This window comes from Podarcis erhardii (assembly GCF_964252035.2).
Source record: "Podarcis erhardii genome assembly, chromosome: 10".
Taxonomy (NCBI): domain Eukaryota; kingdom Metazoa; phylum Chordata; class Lepidosauria; order Squamata; family Lacertidae; genus Podarcis; species Podarcis erhardii.
The window spans coordinates 6,682,019-6,708,837 of record NC_138500.1 but is presented as its reverse complement, the minus strand read 5'-3'; the positions used below and the strand labels follow the sequence as shown (position 1 = coordinate 6,708,837).

The following is a 26,819-nucleotide window of genomic DNA, read 5'->3' as shown; positions in this document are numbered from 1 at the left end:
AACGAAAGAGGCTGCAATGGAAACCCCAGACAGTTAAAAGGATGGTGACTGGAAACCAGCTGTAGGGAAGAATCAGGTACCATTGTGAGAAGTGTTTAGGCAAAGGGTTGTATTGCTGCTGTCAGGGGACAGGATCCCATGGGCTCCTTTAAAGCTGATGAGACAGATCTCACGCCTCCTTCTGAGCACCTTCTTGCTTGGATTGAGCTGTTCCTGGTCTGACAGCCTGTGCTTCCAACTGAATTGCCCCCAGGCCACCTGCTCTGAAAGGCTGATGCCGCAGAACTAATTCCTCCCATAAAAATGCCCTCGGTTCCTATGACTAAACATCAGGAAGTATTTTCTGATAGTAGGAGCTGTTCTGCAGTGGAACAGTCTCCCTCAGGAGGTTGTGGTTTCTCCTTCCTCTACAGTTCTACATTTCTATAAATATATTTTTATTTTATTTTATTGCATATAAACTTTATTTTTAAAAAAACTGGGGTATGCATCCCTGTTTAGGGAAATTTTTAATGACTGGTGTTTTAATGTATTTTTAACCTTCTGTTGGAAGCCGCCCAGAGTGGCTGGGGAAGAAATATTATTATTATTATTATTATTATTATTATTATTATTATTATTATTATTTCCCATCCAAAATATACATAGATCAATAAATACTTGAATGTTGGAAATAACATAAATTTATATTAAAAAGTAAATTACCGGTACTAAGACCTCCCTCCGCCCGAACGTGGTTCCTATATTTACTGCATATTAAGTAGTATCTAGATTGTATTACGATTGTATCACGAAATTAAAAGACGCTGCTTCTTGGGAGGAAAGCAATGACAAACCTAGACAGCATCTTAAAAAGCAGAGACATCACCTTGCCAACAAAGGTCCGTATAGCTCAAGCTATGGTTTTCCCAGTAGTGATGTACGGAAGTGAGAGCTGGACCATAAAGAAGGCTGAACAAAATAAAAAATTCCTTCCAGTAGCACCTTAAAGACCAACTAAGTTAGTTCTAGGTATGAGCTTTCGTGTGCATGCACACTTCTTCAGATACACTGAAACGGAAGTCACCAGACCCTTCTATATAGCGAGAAGGTGGGGAGGGGTATTACTCAGAAGGGTGGTGGGAATGGGTGATTGGCAGATAGCTGTGATGAGCCTGTTGACGACTCTTAACGACTGCAATAGGTCTAACAGGAAAAAGCAAGGGGTGAGAAGGTGAAAAATGGCTTTGTCGTGTATAATGAGATAAGAATCCAATGTCTTTGTTCAGACCAGGTCTCTCCATGGTTTTAAGTTTGGTAATAAGTTGCAATTCAGCAGCTTCTCTTTCCAGTCTATTTCTGAAATTCCTTTGTAATAGAACAGCTACTTTGAGATCTTGTATAGAATGTCCTGGGAGATTGAAGTGTTCTCCTACTGGTTTCTCTGTCTTGTGATTCCTGATGTCGGATTTATGTCCGTTTATCCTTTGGCGTAAGGTTTGGCCTGTTTGTACAATATAGAGAGCTGAAGGACACTGTTGGCATTTGATGGCATACACAATGTTAGACGCTGAGCAATTAAATAGTCCCGAGATGGTGTGTGTGATGTTGTTGGGGCCAGTAATGGTGTTGTCCGGGTGTATGTGGCAGCAAAGTTGGCGTCTGGGTTTATTGCAGGCTCTGGTGCCAGTGTCCGTGTTAAGTCTGGTAGTAGTATTATTGTGGGTTAGGAGTTGTTTAAGATTGGGTGGCTGTCTGTAGGCAATGAAAGGTCTTCCTCCCAGAGATTGAGAAAGAGAACTGTCCTTGTCCAGGAGAGGTCCCCACCTTCTCACTATATAGAAGGGTCTGGTGACTTCAGTTTCAGTGTATCTGAAGAAGTGTGCATGCACACGAAAGCTCATACCTAGAACTAACTTAGTTGGTCTTTAAGGTGCTACTGGAAGGAATTTTTTATTTTGTTTTGACTATGGCAGACCAACACAGCTACCTATCCATAAAGAAGGCTGATCGCCGAAGAATTGATGCTTTTGAATTATGGTGCTGGAGAAGACTCTTGAGAGTCCCATGGACTGCAAGAAGACCAAACCGATCCATTCTGAAGGAGGCTCTAATATTTTTGTCACCTCATGAGAAGAGAAGACTCCCTGGAAAAGACCCTGATGTTGGGAAAGATTGAGGGCACAAGGAGAAGGGGACGACAGAGGACAAGATGGTTGGACAGTGTTCTCGAAGCTACCAGCATGAGTTTGACCAAACTGTGGGAAGCAGTGGAAGACAGGAGTGCCTGGCATGCTCTGGTCCATGGGGTCACGAAGAGTCAGAGACGACTAAACAGCTAAACAACAACAACAAGATTGTACTTGTCCAATATATCCATATATCTGAAGAAGTGTGCATGCACACGAAAGCTTATAACAAGAGCAAACTTAGTTGGTCTCTAAGGTGCTACTGGACATGTGTGTGTGTGTGTGTGTGTGTGTGTGTAATCAACTGCATCAGACCAACACAGCTACCTACCCGAATCTAGATCCATAATTTATGTCACTTTGCAGAAGACGTTCAAAGCCTGTCAGAGATTTCAAATATTTCCAATGATCTTTTAAATATTGTCTATATTTGTATTATATTTTTGGTCCTCGTGGTTTCTAACTTCTCCTGTTAATCTTGCAATCTCAGCATATTCAAATAATTTTGTCTGCCAATCTATTTTAGATGGCATCCTATCTCCTTCCAATATTGGGCTAGTATTGTTCCCACAGCTCTGGTTGCGTATATAAGTAGTGTTCTCAATTCCTTCACGCTTATAATACCTACATTTCTATGAACCTATGTCTTTTCTCATTTTTCCTCCTTGCCCAGGGAGACCAAGGCCCACCTGGAGATGTGGTAAGTGATGACTAGTGACTGGGGGCGGCCGCCGAGACCATATGACACCGGTCTTGAAAGACCTACATTGGCTCCCAGTACGTTTTCGAGCACAATTCAAAGTGTTGGTGCTGACCTTGAAAGCCCTAAACGGCCTCGGTCCAGTATACCTGAAGGAGCGTCTCCTCCCCCATCGTTCTGCCCGGACGCTGAGGTTCAGCGCCGAGGGCCTTCTGGCGGTTCCCTCATTGTGAGAAGCAAAGTACAGGGAACAGGCAGAGGGCCTTCTCGGTAGTGGCGCCCGCCCTGTGGAACGCCCTTCCAGCAGATGTCAAAGCGATAAACAACTACCTGACATTCAGAAGACATCTTAAGGCAGCCCTGTTCATGGGAAGTTTTTAACGTGTGACATCTTAGTGTATTTTTGGTTTCTATGGAAGCCGCCCAGAGTGGCTGGGGAGGCCCAGCCAGATGGGCGGGGTATAAATAATAAATTATTATTATTATTATTATAACCCACAGTGCCACCCGCGTCCCTTTTAGTAACTTGTAGAATCTACTGTAAATAATAAACACCTCTAAGTAACCAAGTTACTAGTAGCAGCGTCTTGTTCTTGCTTCTTCCATCCTGCCTGCAACTTGATTGCTTTCTGGAACTCTGCATATGCTCTGCTAAGGTCCTGCAACAGGTCAAAGTTGCAAAACACCAATACTTACAGCCCTGCATTTTCAAATTATCTGGAAGGCGTATCAGTGCAGGAGAGGACACCATATACTAAATACTGGACGCAGGTGGCGCTGTGGTCTATGTTAGTTTATTCAGCTCTGGCCCTTGAGCTGATATGGCTCATCTTGACTTGAGCCCAGCAGAGTTTAATCCCAGTGTCCGCAAACGAAAGGATGAGGCAGGTATGGCTACATTGCGAAAAGCTTTATTCCTAAGCTATGCAGAGAGCATACAAATATACATCTTGTCTCTATGAGAAGCAGAGAGCAACTCCCACAAAGGAACGACAGAACAAAGAAACAGGAAATCCAGTCTCCCTTTCCCGTGAGAATCCAACAGTATCTGGACTCTGTGGAATGTAAACACAGTCTTGTGACTGCAAGCAGCTGCTCAGTGAGGAAACAGAAACTAACAGTCTAAACCACTGAGTCTCTTGGGCTTGCTGATCAGAAGGTCAGTGGTTCGAATCCCCACAACGGGGTGAGCTTCCGTTGCTCTGTCCCAGCTCCTGCCTACCTAGCAGTTTGAAAGCATGCCAGTGCAAGTAGATAAATAGGTACCGCTGCGACGGGGAGGTAAACTGCCTGGATTTGGTTGCCTTATTAATAAGCTTGAACAACACTGGGGAGGGGGCCGCCAGGGTCCCCACCCTGCTGTATACAGTCTGTGTTGGAAATGCAATCGACTTCTAAAAAGTAGATGGCTTCACCTTGGGGAACAAGGAGGAGACAAGGAGGAGAACAGCATCTTGACTGACACTCCTTTTCTGACTTTCCTTTCCAGAGCTTCACGGGTCTTCGCACAGGAGGGGGCTATGACCCGTTTAGTTTCACCACCAAGGGGGAAAAAGGAGAGCGGGTAAGTGAGGGAATAGGCTGGGTTTTGCGTCAACACGTGGACACATGAGTGTCGGGCCTTTTCTGTAGTGGCTCCCTGTTTGTGGAATGCTCCCCTCTCCCCAGGGAGATTCACCTGACGCCTTCATTATATATTTTTAAAACATTCCTCTCCAACTAGGCCTTTGGGCTGATTAATATCCTGCAGCCTTTTAAACAGATCTGTTGGGAGGGGGTGTTATTGTCTTGTTGTTTTGATTTAATGATTTGCTGTGTTTTATCTTGCATTCTATTCTGCAAACCGCCCTGAGATGTTTTGCCATTGAACTGTAAATGTAACAGTGTAGCCTTATTAGACTTTACCGATTGGTAGGGTGAGCGTTGCTCCCAGAACAGGGAGGAAGGAGTCAAATGACATCGAGGTTTGGTTCAGATAAAGAGTTTATTCTGCTCTGTGCGTCATTGTGGTCAGGATGTAAGATAAGACCCAGATGTGTCATCCCTGCTCCACTTTGGAACTGGCAAGGCCATTCATTAGGCGTCACAGACTGATAAAGGAGAGAGCTTTGTTTATACAGCTGTGTTCTTGTTATACATTTGCTCAAGAGCTCAAGTTAATGATTTTTAGCTAATGCACCCTTGGAGAAGGAAAAATGGGATTTTGGGGCCCGTTTCAGACTGACTGCACAGTCAGATTTTAGAATGGGAAACCCATTCCTTCAACAGCGTCCTTCAAAATGCTTCCAGCAGCAGCACACGTTTTTCCTAAGAGACTCCCTTCCATTTCAACTCTGCTGTTTCCCCCTGATATTTAGGGACTCCCTGGGAAAGATGGGATTCCTGGATTGCCTGGCAGGCCTGGACGAACTGGTCCCCCTGGTTCCCCTGGACTCATGGTAGATATTTGGGTCTGAATTGAAAGCGTCTTCAAAAGGTTTGCCTTATTGTGTCCAGTCTTTGTAACATCCACTATTCTTTCTCTCTGTTGATTGACAGGGTCTCCCTGGCATTCAAGGCGATCATGTAAGTTGGTCATATGACCCCTTTTCCCAACTAGTGTTCTGCCCTCCCAATTTTTTAAAACAAGCCTGTTAGTCCTTTGGGTGGGCATTTACAGGTTTCCTGCAAATTTGCATGGTCTTTTTGCATGTGACCGTTGAGCACCTCTGATTGACTGAGTTAAACTCGGTTAAGCTGTGTCGTTTTATGCTTGCTTATGGTGGAAGCTCTGGCAATGCTTGGCCAGACTGGAATGCTTGGGGAGCATCGATACAGGATGCTTGCAGTCTGGTTTCTCTGAGGGAAGGAAACATTGTCTGGTTTTGTTTGCTGTTGAAACCAAAAGGAGATACTGTGGTACATCGGTTGAAGAACAGTCCTGTTTACGAATGATTTGGTTTACGAACCCCGCAAAACCGGAAGAAGTAGTGTGCAAACTTTACCTCAGTCTATGAACGGAAGCCGAACGGTGGAAGGGCACTGGCAGCGGGAGACCTCATTAGGGAAAGCGAGCCTTGGTTCAAGAATAGTTTTGGTTTAAGAACGGGCTTCTGGAATGGATTAAGTTCGTAAACCGAGGTACCACTGTATGTGGAAGACAGGCTGAAGGCTGAGTAGAGGTCCCAGGAAGTAGGGAACTTATGGGGAAAGAAATTAGGGTTGGCCTTATTGTTAAGCAGAGTGAGGTGATGCAGATGGTGGTCTTTCAGAGCTGTACACTTCTGTTGGAGAAGCCATCTTGAAGTAAGATTCATATGTCATCCAGTCAGCTTCTATGCATGGAATGGAGTTAAAGGCGCCATCTTGTCCCTTGCCTCAGGCAGCGCATGAGATCTCTTGGTGCCTTCAGGTTCTCTGTTTTTGCAGGAACCTAAACCTCCATCCTTTGCTTGGTTTCTAGGGGCCTCCAGGATTCCCAGGACCTCCAGGGCCAAAAGGAGACAGAGTAAGTTTCCTGTATGCCTTTTAAATCCTGGTGACCCCATTGATGTGCGTGTGACTGTGCGAACCATCTTTCTCCGCATGAACCTGCCTGGACCCTAAGATCATCATCTCAGGCCCTTCTCCGTGTGCCATCTCCAAGTGTGGGACCAAAGGGTGGGGAATAATAAAATAATAATAATAATAATAATAATAATAATAATAATAATAATACTTTTTTATTTATACCCCGCCCTTCCTGGTTCAAAAACCGGGCTCAGGGCGGCTAACAACAAATTTAAAACACTTTAAAACATTTAATTATAAAAGCAGCATAAAATACGGTATAAAAACATGAATAACAATAAAATTGAAAAATCAATTAGATAATCCCCAGGGCTAGCTGGCTGAATTGGTCCTACTTGGGCCAGCGAGGAGGCCAGGGGAGAATTAGCTGTGGGGTCTCAGAGTGGGTGATCTTCATAAAAGGGGAAGGGGAAGGGGAGGGAAGAAGGGAAATAAAAGATCAGGGTGAATTCAAATTAAAGGCCAGGCAGAATAGCTCTGTCTTACAGGCCAGACAGAAGGAGATTAAATCCTGAAGGGCCCTAGTCTTATAGGACAGAGCATTCCACCAGGTCGGAGCCATCACTGAGAAGGCCCTGGCCCTGGTGGAGGATAGTCTGACTTCCTTAGGGCCTGGGACCTCTAAACTATGGTTATTCATGGACCTTAAGGTCCTCTGCGGGGCATACCAGAAGAGGTGGTCCTGTAGATACGAGGGCCCTAAGCCACAAAGCGCTTTAAAGGTCAAGACCAGCACCTTGAACCTGACCCTATACTCCACCGGGAACCAGTGCAACTGGTAAAGCACTGGGTGAATATGCTCCCATGGTAGGGACCCTGTGAGGAGCCTCACTGCAGCATTCTGCACCCGCTGGAGTTTGTGGGACAGTTTCAAGTGTAGCACCCTGCTTGTGGTTAACGCTTAGCTGGAATGAAATATTCAACGCAGCAATAGAGAAATTAAAATAGTAATTTATTTGTCAGACAAATAAATAAGAGGCACAGTGGTACATGGTTACCAAGCTCTGGCCTGGCCTCCTGCCATCCTGGCCAGCACTTATATTTCCTTAATCCAGCCCCCTTTGCTCCTCCTGTGGCTGCCTCTGTCCAATCAGCCTGGTTGAAATTCCTATTGGCTGTTTGCTAGAACCAATCACAAAAGATACACCCACTTCCTTCTGTCCTTATATGGGAGACAAAGAGCTATATATAAATGACAAATAAGTAATAATATATCTTACATGGAATCTTAATTACCAGCTCACCTCTTGCCCTCCTTGCCCTATTGCCTTCTAAAACAAATGGTTAATCTTACATTTTTATCTTCAACAGATGTCAAGGATCTTGAGTTCACATCAACATTGAAAGATTTCCTTCAATTGAAGGTTTCTAAACAAATGCCTGACAACTATATATCAAGAGTGCTCTATGGTGTCTCCTGTCTAGCAGGGGGGCTAGGCTCATTTGCCCCTCTGGTCTCCTATTACAATATGACTCTATGAAATAAGAATCTAGCATTTCTTAAATCCTTTGCATAATTACATTTAAGCCAATATATTTAAGCTAATATATTTCATACATTTGTCATATGTAGCCTTTTAAAAGAATAAAGCTTCTCAAAGTGAAAAGGAAGGAACTCAGTAAAAAAAACAGCTTTTAAAAGAAGCCTCTTCAGTTTGCACCTCCCCCTTTCACCCTCCTCTCCAGCCTCAAAATAAAATAGAAAGAAGCTACTCCTTCTACAGCCAAGCCAGTTGCCTTTCCCAATATTTAACACATTTAACCTTTTTAACTCTCTCAGTTTAAGAAAGAAACAGCTTTAGAAAAGACTTTTCAAAAATGCTCTCTTTTCTGTCAGCTAAATGTTTTTCCCCATTTGCTCCTGGCCTTTGAAAATACAACTCAAGGTTTAAGAGAGGCCCCATGGTATCATGTTACTATTTGCCCATTCCTAATTGTGTTTTGCAATCTGCAAGGTCAGTTGTCTGTAATTCCTTTTTTTATGACTTTGAGAATTGTTTTTCCTGCTATAAATCAGGGGGGCTCCCTTGTCTTAGGAGGAAAAACATCTTGCCAAGGTTCTTTCTGCCTGGCATGAAACATTTGAAAATCCTTTTTAAAGCTCATTTTAAATACAAGCAAGCCTTAATAAAATATATATATGCTTTGATAAAAATGCAGGCTTATGATTAGATGCCTCACAAGGGCAGCCCTGCGCAGAGCGAATTACAGTAGTCAAGCCTGGAGGTGACTGTCTCATGGATCACTGTGGCCAGGAACAAGCCTTTCTGTAGTACTTGTTGGTATCCAACTGTCTTGAGAGACAATGGGCATACCTCCAGGGTTGAAGCAAAACCGCTAGGTGACATCCCTAAGGTGCAAGTTCTTATGTCATTTCAGAAAATGCAGATCAGGGCTGAATCTAGACATATATACAAAACACTGTGAAAATGCTTTAAAAAAATGTTTTAAAATATATATTGAATTTCCCATAAGCTCCCCATCGCCCTCTTGTATCGTATTTGGTTTTGTTTTGTTTTAAATTTTTCAATAAATCTTTATTGGTTTAAAATACAAACATACAATGAAGTTAAGTATAGCAAAGTTAAATACAAAAAGAAAAGATCATCATGTAAAAGCAAGAAAAAATTTAAAAAGGGAAAAAAGGGAAAAAACAAATGAGAAAAAAAGAACCAAAGATTTCTACAACTTCATGTCTATCAAATTAAATTTTCTGCATGAAACTTCCAATCATTCTCATTATACTTTTTCTATTGTCATGGTATTATCGCACAGTTTTATTTTATATCCTTTTTCAATACATTCCACTAAGGTATTTGTTTCATTTAATTATTGTGTCACATTTGTATAATGCACCTAAAACATGACATTTGCAGCTGTATAGCTGAGTCACAGGTAAGTTTGCCTTAAAATGTGAATTGGTTCAAATTTCTTCCCTTCTCCTTTTTTGCCGTCTTGGGTTACTTTGGCGTTTCCCCATGGAAATAGACCTGTGATCTGCCTGATTAGCAACATGTAAACGCATCATCTCTTCTTCTGCAGGGAGAATCAGGCTATGTCCTAGGGGGCATGGAGATCATTCCAGGGCAAAACGGATTACCCGGTCCGCCTGTAAGTAGGAGCAAAATATTTTGTCCTCCTTAATATTTCTATCACTTGACCCTTCTCCCCAATACATCCTGCTTCCTCTAGAGGCTGGACATGGCTTTGCCCAGACTCTGAATTCAGCACAGTTTATTGAACTCCTCTCTCTCCTCCCTCTGACTCTGAGCCCTAGGAGAGTTTACTGCTTCCTTCCCTTGCTGGTGGGTCAGATGCGTGGTGTATGGGATGAGAAGAGGCTGTCGCGAGCAGCATGGGTGGTGATGGGAAGCCTCATAGTGCAACGGAGGCTGTGTTGCTGTCGGGTGGTTGCCAAGAGCAGGTCAGAAATAACTCACGCGGGATCCGTGAACTCTTTAGTCAAAGGAACAAACTGCTCAGGAGGCCAGGTGCCCAGTGAGCACAGCAATTCCTCCCATTCTTGCCCCAGTGAGCCCTTCCCACAGTTGCCTAAGTCTCCTCTTCTCCTGGGTCCTTCCCAAGCAATCTGAGACTTTGCCGCCTTGTCTGCCTCTGCCTTGCCCTCTTCATACCTCTCTTGATCCTGGGAGACCAGAGAGGAAGGGAACTGGTCGCAGCAGGAGGGGGAGACCTCCCTGGCTTTTTCAGCAGCCTGCCTCCACTCTGCCGCTTGGCCCCCCTCGCCTCCAGCCTCCACTTCTGCCTTGGAGTCTGAACTGCTCTCTGCCACAGACTCTGCCCGCTCCCTAAACCCTGTTGCCTCTTCAGTTTCCAACACCTCCTCCTCCCAGTCTGCTCCCCCTTCTCCCTCTGACTGTACTGGGCCCGGGGGATAACCCGAGCAACATGGTCCAGGTCTGGTCCCAAATCCAAGGGTTCCGTGAGGAGTCAGTCTGACAGGGGCAAGGCAGGTCACAAAGCAGGAAACCAGGCTAGGTCAGGCAGATTCTAGCATACAACAGTGTTGCTCCCGCAACCTGGGGCAGGGTCTGACAGCCTTTTATTTTTGTCAGGGTAACGGCCAGTCCTGATCCCCAGCGACTCATCTCCCTGTCTCGCCCGAAGGCGAGCACTCCTCCTGCGAGTACTCAGGTCTCTCCTTCTCTCAGACCTCAGCCTCTGCAGCTCAGGAGACGTTGGTGGGTTACTAGACCCAGGGGCCGCTTCAGTCTCCCCTGACCCAACTGGTAGTGGAGCAGCTGTAAGTGATGGCCCAGCTGAAGGCAACCAGGTCATCCCTGCATCTGGAGCCAAGGCAGGCTCAGGCCCCTGACTCGGCCCAGCTGGTGCTTCTTGCAGGGGAACCTGTGCAGACTGGGGCTCTTCAGAATCAGGCCCTGGACTTGGTTCAGATGCCACCTGAGGCTCCGAGTCTGAGCCCGTGTCCCAGGCCATCACACTGACCACCCATTGTTGTCCTGAAAATTCCCACGTTCTGAGCCTTCTTCCTTTACTCCCCCCTCTCCACTCCTCTGCATCCATGACAGTTGTTCAGATGTTTGGGTTAAACCATTTCAGGGTTACAAAGGGCAGCCAGGAGTTCCCGGAGTGCCAGGACCACCGGGTTTGCCCGGACTCCCCGGACCGCAGGGACCACCTGGATTGTCAGTCAAGGTGCGTATGGGCTTGCAAGCAAGCAAGGGGAATGCTAGTCTCGGATGCTGTCTCAATTTGCAAACAGTAGAATTCAGTGGGTGGGTTGGGAGACCATAGTTTGGTGGCAATTGACACTGAATTTCTGTTAACTCAGGCCTCACCGATATTCAGTTTATGTAATATAATAATAATAATAATAATAATAATAATAATAATAATAATAATTTATTTATACCCCGTCCATCTGGCTGGGTTTCCCCAGCCACTCTGGGTGGCTTCAAACAGATTATTAAAATACAATAATCTATTAAACATTAAAAGCTTCCCTGAACAGGGCTGCCTTCAGATGTCTTCTAAAAGTCTGACAATTGTTTATTTCTTTGACATCTGAAGGGAGGGTGTTCCACAGGGCGGGTGCCACTACCGAGAAGGCCCTCTGCCTGGTTCCCTGCAACTTGGCTTCTTGCAGTGAGGGAACCGCCAGAAGGCCCTCGGCGCTGGACCTCAGTGTCCAGGTAGATTGATGGGGGTGGAGACGCTCCTTCAGATATACTGGGCCGAGGCCGTTTAGGGCTTTAAAGGTCAGGACCAACACTTTAAATTGTGCTCGGAAACGTACTCAGGAGTGTGACCTGACCACAACACTGGTAAAGAACCGGTTAAGGGGGAACCTAAGGGCTGATGGTTACAGTAAAAAAACAACACACAATTCCACATAAGGTACAAGGAGGGTTCTTCTATGTGTAGTAAAAATGAAGGCAGGAATGGGGTTCTCCTACTCCTCTTAGGAGGTCTCATCTGGCTTAGCATCGGGGCACAATTATGCTCCTGGAAGCTTTGAAGAGCAGAGAACTTGAAAGTCTTATAAGGGTGGAAGAAGCATTAAGGGGCCAGAATGATTTAAACACCTTTAGCATCCTATAAATGGCACCTTGCCAACAAAGGTCCGTATAGTTAAAGTTATGGTTTTCCTAGTAGTGATGTATGAAAGTGAGAGCTGGACCATAAAGAAGGCTGATCGCCGAAGAATTGATGCTTTTGAATTATGGTGCTGGAGGAGACTCTTGAGAGTCCCATGGACTGCAAGAAGATCAAACCTCTCCATTCTGAAGGAAATCAGGCGTGAGTGCTCACTAGAAGGACAGATCCTGAAGCTGAGGCTCCAATACTTTGGCCACCTCATGAGAAGAGAAGACTCCCTGGAAAAGACCCTGATGTTGGGAAAGATGGAGGGCACAAGGAGAAGGGGACGACGGAGGACGAGATGGTTGGATAGTGTTCTCAAAGCTACCAGCATGAGTCTGACCAAACTGCGGGAGGCAGTGGAAGACAGGAGTGCCTGGCGTGCTCTGGTTCAGGGGGTCACGAAGAGTTGAACATGACTAAACGACTCAACAGCAACAAAATGGCTCTGGACCGCAATACCTCCATGACCCCGTCTTTCTGTATGAACCTACATGGACCCTGAGATCATCTTCTGAGGCCTCCTTCGTGTGCCTCCTCCTTGAGAGGTTTGAAGGTTGGCAGCCTGAGAACAGGGCCTTCTCTGCAGTGGCTCCCCGTCTGTGGAATGCTCTCCCCAGGGAAGTTTGCCTGGCACCGTCATTATACACCTTTAGGCACCAGGCAAAAACGTTCTTTTTTAACCAGGCCTTTGGCTGATCTGATCCGGTTTACACCGTATGCACTTTTCAAATGTATTTTTGGTGGTGGCTGTGGGCGGTTATTGGGTGGTTGTTTTTATTTTATTAGGTATTTTGCTGTTTTTTATCTTGATTTTATTCTGTGAACCGCTCTGAGACCCCTGGGTATAGGACGGTATATAAATAATAATAAATAATACAACCCCCTCCTTTCTCTCTGTTCCAGGGTGAGCCAGGAGACCCTGGGGTCAGGGTAAGTGCAAGGTTGTTTCACCACCAGTTCAAGCTATGCTGTCATGAGAACGTCAGTAGAGCCTGGCTGGTGGAGCAACCCAAAGGGACCCATCAAATAATCATAGTCACAAAGGACTCTGGGAGTCATTGAGTCTAATCCCCTGCAATACAAGAATCTCAGCACACGGTCTCCCATCCAGTTTGAAACCATACCGGACTCTGCTTAGCTTTGCAAATGTGCCAGCTGTTTTATTGCTGCGCCACTTGGAGGTCCAGCATCCTGTTCTCACCGTGGCCAACCAGAAGAAGAAGAGTTTGGATTTGATATCCCGCTTTATCACTACCCGAAGGAGTCTCAAAGCGGCTAACATTCTCCTTTCCCTTCCTCCCCCACAACAAACACTCTGTGAGGTGAGTGGGGCTGAGAGACTTCAGAGAAGTGTGACTAGTCCATGGTCACCCAGCAGCTGCATGTGGAGGAGCAGGGAAGCGAACCCAGTTCACCAGATTATGAGTCCACTGCTCTTAACCACTACACCACACTGGCTCAAATGGGAAACCCACGAGCAGGACCTGAGTGCAACAGTGCTCTTCCCACTGGGATATTTGGTTGACCCCTTTGAGAACAGGATTGCTGGACCAGACGGGTCTCCCTCAGTCCGACCTGGCACCCAGGTTCTTCTTTCCTTCTTAAGTCACGATTCTAAATATCAGCGCTGTGACACCCTGAAGCAATCCTCAGCTCAGACCCCGAGAGAGACCTGCCGTGCGACTGAGGCAACAAAATGGTTCTTTGTTCCCCACAGGGACCTCGAGGGAAGAGCGGCGTCAAGGGAGAGAAAGGAGAAGTCGGAGAGTTGGTGAGTATGACCTTTCAGGGTATGTTCAGACGATGGGAATTTTGCGATTGTTTTCTAGATGATAATGCCAGCGCTTCTGCCCCGTTTTCTGATGTTTCTTTCACCTTGCAGTACCAGTCATGTGTTGGAACCAGGTTTTTCTACCGCTATACCAGCAGGTTGTGCTAAATTTCATTCGCACCAGTGGTCCTGGTGTGGCACAAACAACAACAATGCTCCTCCCTTTCTGTACACGTTTGCTTCTGCCCCGCCCCCTGAAAACAGCAAGAAAGAACCCTATGCCCCAAATTTCGTCACCTGCAATTTTCCAGGTTGAGGGAGCTGCAAACACCCTCCCCCCAGATTCTAACAACATGGAAACAAGCATTAAACGTGTTGTATTGTTAGCTTCCCAGATGTGGCTTTTGTGTTGTGTGAAAGCTCTGGTCCCAATGGGAAAATTTATGGGAAAATAATTGGAAATTCACAAATTGTTATGCTTTAAGAGAGAATTTTCTAAAAATGCACCACCGATGGTACTTAAAACCTCGGAAACTCTCAAAGATGTACAAAGGGGTCCCAAGTAATTGTTGGAGATGCGGAGACAAATCGGGTACTCTCTATCACATGTGGTGGCTATGTAATAAAATCCAGGTATTTTGGGAGAGCACCCACTCAGAATTACAAGAAACGTTAAAGATCTCTTTTAACAGAAAACTAGAAGCCTATCTGCTGGGAATTACTGATTTGGATATCCCACAAAAAATGAAGGATATCTTTTTATATGCTAAGGTTGCAGCAAGAGTTCTTATTGCTGCAAAATGGAAGAGTGATGAAATCCCCTCTATTCATGAATGGATTCAAAAATTGACAGAATATGCGGAGCTAGATAGTTTATCAGAAAAGAATAAAGAATAAACCAAAATAGGAATTTGTCTCAAAATGGGAGGTCTTTAAAGTATATTTGAAAAACAATTACAGTAGTTTTTCAGTAGTAGTTTTAAGAAAGACATCAGATTTAAGATAAATTAAGGATTAGTCAAATTAGGATAAAAGTGTATATTGGCAACAAGCAATATATAAGTGAAGTAAGGAATAGACAGGAGGTCAGGTCTACAGTTCAAAGACCAATTTTTGCTTTATTGTTTTGTAAATAATATTGTGTTCATTTTCATTTGTATTTCTTCTTCATCTTCTTCTTCTTCTTCTTCTTCTTCTTCTTCCTTCTTGGTATATCGACAAAAAATCAAATAAAATTTTTTATTTAAAAAAGAAAAGAAAGCAAGCTCTGGTCCTGGTTCCTGCTTTGCAGGGACTTGACCCTAGATGACCCCTAGTCTCCCTTCCACCTCTCCAATTCTGTTGTTCCAAATATGATGCTGAACTAGATCTGGTATTCTAGCAACCTAACCTGAGGGCAGGATTTGTTGTTTCTGCTGCCTTGCCAATCTACAGCAAACCACCTGGCACCTTTTTCTTGCTCACCTGGCTCCAAGCCACAGGTGGGAAGAGCCTTGTGCCCTCCTGAGATTGCTGGACTGCAATGCCCATCAATACTGGCAAGGTGGGAAAAAAGACAACCGTTTGCTTCTGAGTTTGGCCTGGTGCGCAGGTACAACAGGTGTGGAAACCTCTCCATCTTTCTGAAATATACTCGGAGTCGAGAGTGGAATTCATGCTCTTAATTCAGCTCATAGTGGTGAGGAAGAATGAAAGTTCCCCCAGAATGTCTACTTTATATACATTATTTACACAATGGTCCGCACGTGATCGGCAAATTCCGTGATTCTCCTGTCGACCAATCAGCTTGTGGATTCACTTCCACCTGGAGCTGGATTGGGTGGCTCCTGTGTACCAATCAGACTGCTGCATTCTGAATCCTATTGTTCTAAGACCAATCAGACTGTTGCCTTTTGGATCCTATTCAACTCAGTACATAATACTTTCCTAATCTATTTTGTATTGTTGTTTTTTTTAATTTACAGGGGAAAGCTGGCTTACCTGGCCCGATAGGACTGGATGGTACTCCTGGAGCTTCTGGACCAAAAGGTGAAAAGGTACTGCTTTCATTAGTGTGAAAAGCTGTGGAGAGACCTTCCTGGGAAGATCTGCTGGGATCCATCTACCTGTGTTGGACACAGGTGTAAACTGATGGGAACACCTTTTCTCCCTCTGTCGTAACACTAGAATTCGCAGGACATCCAATGGAGCTGGATGCTGGGAGATTTGGAACAGATAAAAGAGTCTTTCTTCACACAGTGCAAACTATGGAACTCAATGCCTCAGTAGGCAAGGATGGTTTCAGAAGAGGATTTGACAAATTCATGGAGAGGCCTGTTGATGGCTACGAGCCATGATGGCTCTGCTCCGCTTCTGAATGCCACAGGAGGGGAGAGGGGTCTTGTGTTCAAATCCTGCTTGCTGGTTTTCCAAAGGCGTCTGGTTGGCTACTGCGAGAACAGGATGCTATACTACATTGGCCGTCAGACTGATCCAGCAGGCTATTCCTGTGTTCTTATGAGCATAGCAAGTTGCCTTATACTGAGCCAGGCCATTCGTCCATTCAGCGCAATACTGCCTACACTGACTGGCAGCAGCTGTCCAGGGTTTTAGACTGGGGTCACTCTCCCAGCCCTGCCTGGCAATGCTGAGGATTGAAGCTTGGGCCCTTCTGCATGCGTAGCTGATACTCTGCAACTGAGCTACGACCCTTCCCCAAAGATTTACTGCTTTCTGAAGGATGTGTTCTGTTCTATTCCCCTTCTGTTCCTGATGTTCTTATTGCAGATGTTAATATTGCATAGCGTGAAGCTACTGGGTGCATAAATTCCTTTTGGAATAAAACACTGTCCAGACCCATAAGTATTGTTAAAAACCTTACTTATGGAACTTCCTTCAAAACAGAACAAAACTCCCTTCAAGATGGTGATTTGTAACTGAATACCTTAATCATCTGAAGAAGTGTGCATGCACACGAAAGCTCATACCTAGAACTAACTTAGTTGGTCTTTAAGGTGCTACTGGAAGGAATTTTTTGTTTTACCTTAATCATGTGATCTAAAGTTAAACACTCACATGTTAGAGCAGAGAATGTTCCCAGTTAATCATTAACTCAGTTAGACCTCAGGAAGCTCTTAGTATGCTGCCATGGAAAATCCCCATTGTTAGCAATACACGTACAGGCATTCTCCATTTCATTGTCAATTAAACAATTATGAATGAATGAATCTTTATTGCTAAAATCTATAATACGTCACAATTGGATTAAACAATTATACTTAACAGTTCATGCAGTGAGTTCTGTTGCTTGTGCAGCCCAAACAGTAGCACCCAAGCCCAAGAGGGATGGATCAGCAGGCTTGAGAGAAGCCCAAGGTTTGCAGAAGTATCAGATATTGTTTCAGGAAGTGCAAATTAGGTAGATCCGTCTCTCAGTGCAAACCAAGTCAACTGCCACACACTTCCAGTGTTCTGAATGTGCTTCCCTGCTTCTTTTTCAGGGCGAGGTAGGACTTGGCCTTTCAGGGACTCCTGGTTTAAAGGGAGCAGAAGGAGACAAGGTAGGTTTCATCTCTGGAATTGTAGCCTTACTGGACTTTACTGACTGGTGGGGTCTGCGTTGCTCCCGGATGGGAGGAAGGAAGTCAAATGACACCAAGGTTGATTCAGAGAAAGAGTTTATTCTGCTCTCCAGATCGCAGAAGGTACTTGCGTGGTCAGTCCACAGCAAGCCTAAAGAAATGAGAAATTTCATGCAGTATATATATCCTCCAGGCACCCTCTCCCCCCTTCCCCAGGAATCCAACCACGTCAGCTTATACACGTAAGTTGACATCCATGACCATAAACAGATATTCCTGTTCCGGTACTTTTGACCATAAAAGGTTGTTCCTGTTCCTATATTCTTATCTTGGGGCAGGAGGTCACCAACTCTAAGAATACTCCTGGCATTGTTCCCAGGTCTCTTGTCAGACCTGACAAGGTCTGTGCGTCTTTGTAGTCAGGATGTAAGATCAGACCCAGACGTGCCATCCCTGCTCCACTTTGGAATGGACAAGGCCATTCATTAGGCGTCACGGACTGATAAAGGAGAGAGCTTTGTTTATACAGCTATGTTCTTGTTATGCATTTGCTCAAGAGCTCAAGTTAATGGTTTTTAGCTAAAGCACCCTTGGAGAAGGAAAAATGGATTTTGGCTCCCGTTTCAAACTGACTGCACAGAAACCCATTCCTTCAGAACAAATTTCTCATTCAAAACGAAGAGGTCCAAGGCAGCTCAGGAAATGCTGAAAAGTGTCTGTTTTGTAACACTTAAGCTGAACTCTTTGTGTGATGGGAGAAAATTACCCCTCCCATGGTGAGTTGAACAGAGTTTAAATTCCCATTCTTAGCAGCAAATTGAAACATCAAATTAGGCTGTAAAGCCTTCTTTTAAACAGGCCCAGCTACGAAGGAATCTGGCTCCCCCTTTTCTTATCCCACTTAACAAAGAATCAGACAAGGAGACTGTAAAGTAAGTTTAAAATTGGATTTACTTACTCATAGTCTTGCATTGGTTCTCAGCTACAGTAGCAGTGAAAACTATGCAGGCAAAATGCTTATATTTACAGTAGAAGCAGTCTCAGGCATTTGTCCGAGCTGGAGCAAGTTAAGGGCACGTCTTTCCCCATCACTGGTCAATGGAAGAGAGAGGGAGAGGGAAGGAACAGGAAATACTTATTGATTCTTCCTGATCAAAAGAGGAAGGGAAACGACATCACACAGAGCCCTCTCTGCCAATCACATTTCTATGGTCTGAGTCTCTGCCTATCAGCAGTACAGCTCTATGGTTGTACACCCCTAAACTTACATAGTAGCAAGAATTGTTGGATTGGGCTGCTAAATCTCCCACACTCCTGTCTCTTTTTCTTTTTCAGGGGGCGACAGGCCTTCCCGGATCCCAAGGGCAGAAGGTGGGTTTTGAATGATGCTTTGTCAAATCTGACCGAACGTGGCTGAGATCAGGAAGCGGTAGCAGCTTCATTTTTTTGTAAGGGGGCCTCTTGGTTAATTGCACTTATAATCTGATCTCTGGGTTAGATGGCTGCAATGTCCTATACATTGTGCTGTCCTTGAAGATAGTTCAGAAACTGTAGCTGGGGCAGAATTCAGTGGCCAGATTGCTAACAGGGGCCAGGTGGTCAAATTGATGCCCTGGGTGCCGATTCATTTCTGGGCTCAATTCAAGATGCTAGATTTGCCCTGAACATAGGATGCTGCTTTAGAATGAGACAGATCACTGGTCCATCCAGCTCAATATTGCACTACACTGGCTGGCAGAAATTCTCCAGGGTTCCAGGCAGGAGTCTTTCCCAGAAGTCTTGTGTTTGGGCAGTGGGTTGGGGAGAGGGTATTTTTCTGCCTGAGTGAAGAGCTTTTAGTCTGCAGTTGTTGATTTTAATATTTTATTTTCTTGAACTGTGTTGTATGGACACTGTTGTTCATGATCTACGCCAACAATTTCTAGACCATCTATGTATTCCAACATGGAAACCAGAGACAGAGGTTGTTGTCGTTTAGCCGTTTAGTCGTGTCCGACTCTTCGTGACCCCCTGGACCAGAGCAGTGTGCCTTCTCCTTGTGCCCTCCATCTTTCCCAACATCAGGGTCTTTTCCAGGGAGTCTTCTCTTCTCATGAGGTGGCCAAAGTATTGGAGCCTCAGCTTCAGGATCTGTCCTTTCAGTGAGCACTCAGGGCTGATTTCCTTCAGAATGGAGAGGTTTGATCTTCTTGCAGTCCATGGGACTCTCAAGAGTCTCCTCCAGCACCAGAATTCAAAAGCATCCATTCTTATGTATGGACACTATGTGAGTCGATTTAAAGGTTAATCCACAGCTCCACTTGCCCCCCCCCCCATTTCCCCCTTCCCCATCTCTAGTGCTGAATTGGAACAAACAGCAATCAGGTTTTCTGTGAATTGCCTTTTGATCTGATTTAACTTAAAGTCTATTAACGTTCTCCACACTACGTATGTACTATGTACATTTCTGTAATCATATATTCCCAATTAATTCTCACCTTCTCTCTTTCCTTCTCTGGGGCATATGAGGAGGGCTGAGTGCTTTAAGAAATAATTTCAAATATTTTTATTTTATTTTATTCCAAATAACTAGGGGGAGGGGTGCGAATCCACCTCATATTACCCTATTTAGTTCAGACCTCTGCAATGAGAAATGAGTTGCTGGAGATAATATCTTCATTTTTCTCCCCTTAGGGTGAACAAGGCATGCCAGGCGCAGAAGGACCAACAGGCTTGAGGGTAGGAATGCCTGGGTAACAATGTGGCTGGTGTTTTGGAACGGAAAAAGCGAACAACAGGCTGAAGGCAAGGCAGCCTTTACCAGCTTGGTGTGTTTCAGATATTTTGGATTACAACATTCTGGGTTGTGTCTGGGCTGCACCACTGGTGATGGTAGACCCCAGAACTGATTGCTCTTCCATACAATAACTCCCCCCCAAAACCCCCCCTCATATTTCAGGGATAAGGCTTGGCTAGAATATTTAGATGGAAGGGACCCCAGGGGTCATCTAGTCCAACCCCTGCTGTGCAGGAATCACAGCTAAAGAATTCCAAGCAAGTGGCCATCTAACCTCTGGTTGAAAACCTCTAATGAAGGAGAGTCCGCCACCTTCCAAGGGAGTGGGTTCTACTGTCTAATAATAATAATAATAATAATAATAATAATAATAATAATTTATTATTATTTATACCCCGCCCATCTGCCTGGGTTCCCCCAGCCACTCTGGGCGGTTTCCAACACAATATTACAATACAGTAATGCATCAAACATTTAAAGCTTCCCTAAACAGGGCTGCCTTCAGATGTCTTCTAAAAGTCTGGTATTTGTTTTTCTCTTTGACATCTGGTGGGAGGGCATTCCACAGGACGGGTGCCACCACCGAGAAGGCCCTCTGCCTGGTTCCCTGTAACTTGGCTTCTCGGAGGGAGGGAACTGCCAGAAGGCCCTCGGAGCTGGACCTCAGTGTCCGGGCTGAACGATGGGCATGGAGACGCTTCTTCAGGTATACAGGACCAAGGCCGTTTAGGGCTCTAAAGGTCAGCAGCAACACTCTGAATTGTGCTCAAAAACATACTGGGAGCCAATGGAGGTCATTCAAGACTGGTGCTATGTGATCTCGGCGGCCGCTCCCAGTCACCAGTCTAGCTGCCGCATTCTGGATTAGTTGTAGTTTCTGGGTCACCTTCAAAGGTAGCCCCACGTAGTGCGCATTGCAGTAGTCCAAGCGGGCGATAATCAGAGCATGCACCACTCTGGCGAGGCAGTCTGCGGGCCGGAGGGTCTCATCCTGTGCACCGGATGGAGCTGGCAGACAGCTTCCCTGGACACAGACTTGACCTGCGCCTCGATGGACAGCTGTAAGTCCAGAATGACTCCCAGGCTGCACACCTGGTCCTTCAGGGGCACAGTTGCTCCATTCAGGACCAGGGAGTCCTCCACACCTGCCCACCACCTGTCCCCCACAGTACTTCTGTCTTGTCAGGGTTCAACCTCAATCTGTTAGCCGCCATCCTGTCAGAATCCCCCCCCCCCCCGGGTAATGTTTAGTTGGACTCTTCTTTCTTTTTGTTTGAATCCTTTGGTCTGGAACCTCCTCCCTGGAGCAGCAGAAAACAAGCTCCCTCCATCTTCTATGTGGCTACCTATCTGTATTAAAGAACAGTGAGGCCTAAGAACTGTTCTTGTCCAGCACAAAAATGAGAGTCCTGACCGTTGCTCAGACCTGAGTTCCGAGTGCACGGCCCACACCTGCCCCTCTCGGGGAGGAAAAAATCCCACAGTCCCTTTTCCTGCAAAGTGTGTAGTGTGGGATGTTTGCAAGCTAACCTCTTGCATGGTCTTTGCTATGGACAATGGTGTTTTGTGCTATCTTCTTTTTCAATCTAGGGCAAAAAAGGCCAAGATGGGGTCAAAGGAGAAAAGGTAAGGTGTCTATTACTTTCATCTTATAGATGGAAAAGTACAGTATGTGTTTTTGTAGCATAGAATGAGAATCTGTGATCTGTCTGTTGCAGGGCGAGCGTGGAGAGGCAGGGGTGAAGGGTCTTCAAGGAATTGCGGTAAGCCTCTCTTCATCTGAAGTTGCCAATTGCCTGATATTTTGATGATCTTCCCCAACCCATTTCTGAGTTTTCTATGACTGTCAGGAGAGTTCAGATAACATGATCTAAATTAAGAACCCTCCTTTTTTCCAGACAAGGACAAGCCATCAGCTCATAAAGTATACAAGCAGAACATTCAATGCACCCTTCATTATTTTTGCTAGTCTGATCAGAGAAACCACATCGTTGTAGGTAATCAGACAGTTATGTCCATCTTCAGAGGAGAGATGGGCGCTGGACAGCAACAGGACCCTTTCAGTAGTGATGCTGCATTTAAAAAATGTCTTCCTCAGAGATGTCGGGCTGCAAGCTTCACTGTGTTGTAGGCACCAAATGAGGATCGCTTTATTTTTAATAACAAGTCATTTGGATGCCATCTGTTATTATGCAGCAGTATTATGGGCTGCAATCATCATCACCATCTTCCGCCATTTGATTTGACTGGTTGCATTTTAAATACAGTGGTACCTCGCAAGACGAATGCCTCGTAAGATGAAAAATGCGCAAGACGAAAGGGTTTTTCGTTTTTTTAGTTGCTTCGCAAGACGATTTTCCCTATGGGCTTGCTTCGCAGGACAAAAACGTCTTGCAAGTTTGTTTCCTTTTTCTTACAACCGTTAATACCCAGGGAATCCGCGCTCCGCAAGACGGAAAAAATCGCAAGACGAAACAACTCGCAGAACGAATTAATTTCATTTTGCGAGGCACCACTGTATGCATTTAATTACTTTTCTGTTGCCAGATGCTTCGAATTTTCCGCAATCAGATTAAGAATGGGAATGATATATACAGTACATAAACAGTACATATCTTAACAGGCCAACCCAGATCATAAAATTGTAGATTTGGAAGGGACCCTGAGGATCATCTAGTCCAGCAATTCTCAACCTGTGGGTCCCCAGATGATGTTGGACTACAACTCCCATCATCCCTGACCACTGGTCCTGTTGGCTAGGAAAGATGGGAGTTGTAGTCCAACGACATCTGGGGATCCACAGGTTGAGAAACACTGATCTAGTCCATCCCCCCTGCAATGCAGGAATATGCAATTGTGCCATACGAGGATCAAACCTGCAACCTTGGCATTATCAACACCATTCTCTAACCAACTGAGCTATCCAGCTCCAGCCTCTGAAAAGCAGTCAACCCCAGTTAAAGACTCCGCCCCCAGACCTGCCAGGCTCCTCCCACGAGTGATGAGATTTCACAGGCCCCGCCCCTGGAACACCAGGTCCCGCCTTAGCTTGACTTGTCAGCTTCTGCTCCTAGTCTCATCCTGACTCTCAACTCTTTGGCCCACCCCACTATGGGGGAACCCTCTTCTCCAACAACAGCAAAGTTTACAAGTGGAAAAAAATATAGAGAAACACATATTTAAATTACACAATAAACCAATTCTACCAACACACACACATTTTCAATTTCTCTTATTATTATTTTTTAGGGTCTTCCAGGTCCCGTTGGGCCCAAAGGAGACCAAGTAAGTGAAAACAGCGTGGAGAGACCATTGGATCACAGGGGCGAGAGGAAATTGGGGTGCGGAGTCATTGGGTGGCCAGAACTGAGGTTTGATGCTCACCTGGGGTGTTCATTGTGGATGTAGGCCATAGCATTTCAGGCTGTGGGCACATGGGTTGGGGAACCTTCGGACTGCAGGCCAATCATGGTTTACCGGGGGGCCCAATTTGGCCCATGAAGCTACCGTATTTTTCGCTCTATAAGACGCACCAGACCACAAGACGCAGCTAGTTTTTGGAGGAGGAAAACAAGAAAAAAAAATATTCTGAATCTCAGAAGCCAGAACAGCAAGAGGGATCGCTGCGCAGTGAAAGCAGCAATCCCTCTTGCTGTTCTGGCTTCTGGGATAGCTGCGCAGCCTGCTTTCACTCCATAAGACGCACACACATTTCCCCTTACTTTTTAGGAGGGAAAAAGTGAGTCTTATAGAGCAAAAAATATGGTATTTTCCCCATCTCAAAAAAATTCACAGAACAAAAAAATTAGCATGAAAATCCCTGAAACGAGAAGTAATCGACTATAGAATTGCATTGAATAACAAAAATTCAAAAAATAAACCTAGAAATAAACAGAGTCTTTACGAGATGCCGGCTACAAAACTCGTTTCACTGAACTAATCAGTTTCCTCAGAACAAAATAAAGAAATTATAAACCTTAAATGATTTTAAGTGATACCAAACAAACTCAAGAGCAGGGCTGAAAACGCTTCCTCGAGTTTACAAAGAAGGTATGAAAACCTCAATGACAAGTTTTAAACATAGCCCTATTTAAGAGAATCAAGCAGTAGTGATAAGAAATTTTGAGTTTCTGCCCTGTTTTTGAGTTTGTTTGAAACTTGAAACCTCAATTTCATATCACTACTGCTTGATTATTTTAAGTGCCCACTTGTTTGCTGGTTTTCAGGTGCTTTGGAACCCTGTGCAAGAGAGCTTGAGAAAGTGGGTAGGACAACCCCCTGTCAATCATGGGCCATCATAATGATGCCATGTGATTGGCAGGTGGGCTGTTATGACTTGTCAGATTTGGCCCATGAAAACAATCCTGGCCTGTGGAGTCAAAAGTTTTCCCCAACTCTGAAATGGCAGAAGGTAGTGTTCTCCCTTATAGGGCTCCCTCCTCAATTCAGACAGGCTTTCACCCCAATACGCGTGGCCTAGAATTGCACTGTTAACATGCACTTTCCTGCTAACCCTGACTTTCCCCCTTCTTTAACAGGGCATCCAAGGATTTCCGGGTGCTCCAGCTATGGGTGTAAGTGCATTTTTAAATTTTTGCGGTGATTAGGAAGGTTTCTCCAGCCCAAATCACAATAGTTCAGTTGGAGTGGCATGTGACAATATCATCAGAAGCTGTCTCATATTGTAGCCTTATTGGAGTTAACCGATTGGGTCTGCGTTGCTCCGGGACAGGAGGAAGGAAGTCAAATGACACTGAGGTTGATTCCAAGAAAGAGTTTATTCTGCTCTTGAGTTCTCCGGATAGCAGAAGGCACTTGCGTGGTCAGTCCACAGCAAGTCCAAAGAAATGAGAAGTTTCATGCAGTATATATATCCTCCAGGCACCCTCTCCCTCCTTCCCCAGGAATCCAACCACGTCAGCCTATGTACGCAGGTTGACATCACATATCTTCTTGCTCTGGTATTCTTAACCATAAAAGGGTATTTCTTCCTGTACTTCTGACCATAAAAGGATCTTCCTCTTCCTACTCTTATCTTGGGGGAAGAGGTCATCATCTCCGAGAACACGCTCTGGCATTGTTCCCGGACTTAGGTCTGTGCGTCTTTTGTGGTCAGGACATAAGATAAGGCACAGACGTGTCTTCTCTGTTCTACTGGTACAGCCAAGGTCATCCCTTGCCGTGACTGATAAAGGAGAGAGTTTGTTTATACAGCTGTGTCCTTGTTATGCATTTGCTCAACAGCTCAAGTTTTATGCATTTTAGAGTGCTCTCTTGGAGAAAGAAGAAAATGGAGGGGGGGTTGAGTCAGTTTTAAACTGACTGCACAGAATCCCATTCCTTCAATATTAGGTCAAACCCTGGGTTTCTCCAGCTCCATATTGTCTACACTGACTGGACCACTTATAAACGCCATCTCCAACTCCTCAAAAGATTCCATCAACGGTGTCTCCGAAAAATTCTACACATCACTTGGGAAGACAGGTGAACTAATGCCAGTGTACTGGAAGAAGCAAAGATCACCAGTGTTGAAGCAATGATTCTTCAACATCAACTTCGTTGGACTGGTCATGTTGAGCGGATGCCTGATGATCATCTTCCAAAGCAACTGCTCTATTCCGAACTTAAAAATGGAAAGTGTAATGCTGGTGGTCAACAAAAGAGGTTTAAAGCAAATCTAAAAAAAAAATGTAGTATAAACACCGACAACTGGGAAACACTGGTCTGCGAGCTCTCCAGTTGGAAAACAGCCTTTACCAACCGCTTTGAAGACACTCAAACTCAGAACGCCAGGGAGAAACGTGCTAAGAGGAAGGCATGCTTGGCAAATCCACACCGTGATCAACTCCTGCCCGGAAACCATTGTCCCCACTGTGGAAGGACGTATGGATCCAGAATTGGCCTCCACAGTCACTTATGGACTCATTGTTAAAACCGTATTTATGGAAGACAATCTTCCTCGGCTCCAAGTGATCACCAAAGAAGAAGAAGAAGAAGAAGAAGAAGAAGAAGAAGAAGAAGAAGAAGAAGAAGAAGAAGACGACGACAGTGGTACTATGACTTCCCTTGATTGAGACACTATACTTCAGTTGAAATGGCCTAGAATAGAGGTTTTTTTGCTGCTGCATCACACTGTTGACTCATGTTCAGCTTGTGGTCCGCTAAGACCTCTTGATTCTTTTCTGGCAAATCCTCACCATGATCACCTCTTGCCTGAGAACCTATACCCCTACTGTGGAAGGATGTGTGGATCCAGAACTGGCCTCCACAGTCCCTTACAGACTCACTGTTAAAACCGTGTTCATGGAAGACAATCATACTTAGCTATGAGTAAGAGAAGAATATGATTGACTGACAGAGGCTCTCAGGGGTTTTAGACAGGGGGTGTTCCCAGCCCTATCCTGAAGATCCTGAGGACTGAACCCAGGTATAGCTGTCAACTTTTCCCTTTTCTTGCGAGGAATCCTATTCAGAATAAGGGAATTTCCCTTTTAAAAAGGGAAACGTTGACAGCTATGAACCCAGGCCCTTCCGCATGCAAAACAGATTCTCTGCTACTGAGCCATGGCTCTTCTTCATACATGCCATTAGGAGCGCGAGATTTTCCATGCCTGCCATTGGGGTGGGGGGGTCATGATATTCCTGGCCTTTTCCTGGAGGAGCAGCAGTC

General features: G+C 45.1%; 1 protein-coding gene across 1 annotated transcript in view; it reads left to right on the top strand.

Moving 5' to 3' along the window:
* The window catches only part of LOC309351654 (uncharacterized protein), a 246,190-nt gene that overhangs the window by 90,971 nt on the left and 128,400 nt on the right, over positions 1-26,819 (top strand). The window contains exons 23-39 of the mRNA XM_081879440.1: positions 2,842-2,868; positions 4,358-4,432; positions 5,226-5,306; positions 5,407-5,433; positions 6,311-6,355; positions 9,460-9,528; positions 10,999-11,094; positions 12,946-12,972; positions 13,760-13,813; positions 15,778-15,849; positions 17,293-17,352; positions 18,709-18,744; positions 20,047-20,091; positions 21,740-21,775; positions 21,868-21,912; positions 23,399-23,434; positions 24,688-24,723. Of these exons, the coding sequence (XP_081735566.1) occupies positions 2,842-2,868; positions 4,358-4,432; positions 5,226-5,306; positions 5,407-5,433; positions 6,311-6,355; positions 9,460-9,528; positions 10,999-11,094; positions 12,946-12,972; positions 13,760-13,813; positions 15,778-15,849; positions 17,293-17,352; positions 18,709-18,744; positions 20,047-20,091; positions 21,740-21,775; positions 21,868-21,912; positions 23,399-23,434; positions 24,688-24,723 (867 nt within the window). The remainder of the gene's footprint in view (positions 1-2,841; positions 2,869-4,357; positions 4,433-5,225; positions 5,307-5,406; positions 5,434-6,310; positions 6,356-9,459; positions 9,529-10,998; positions 11,095-12,945; positions 12,973-13,759; positions 13,814-15,777; positions 15,850-17,292; positions 17,353-18,708; positions 18,745-20,046; positions 20,092-21,739; positions 21,776-21,867; positions 21,913-23,398; positions 23,435-24,687; positions 24,724-26,819) is intronic.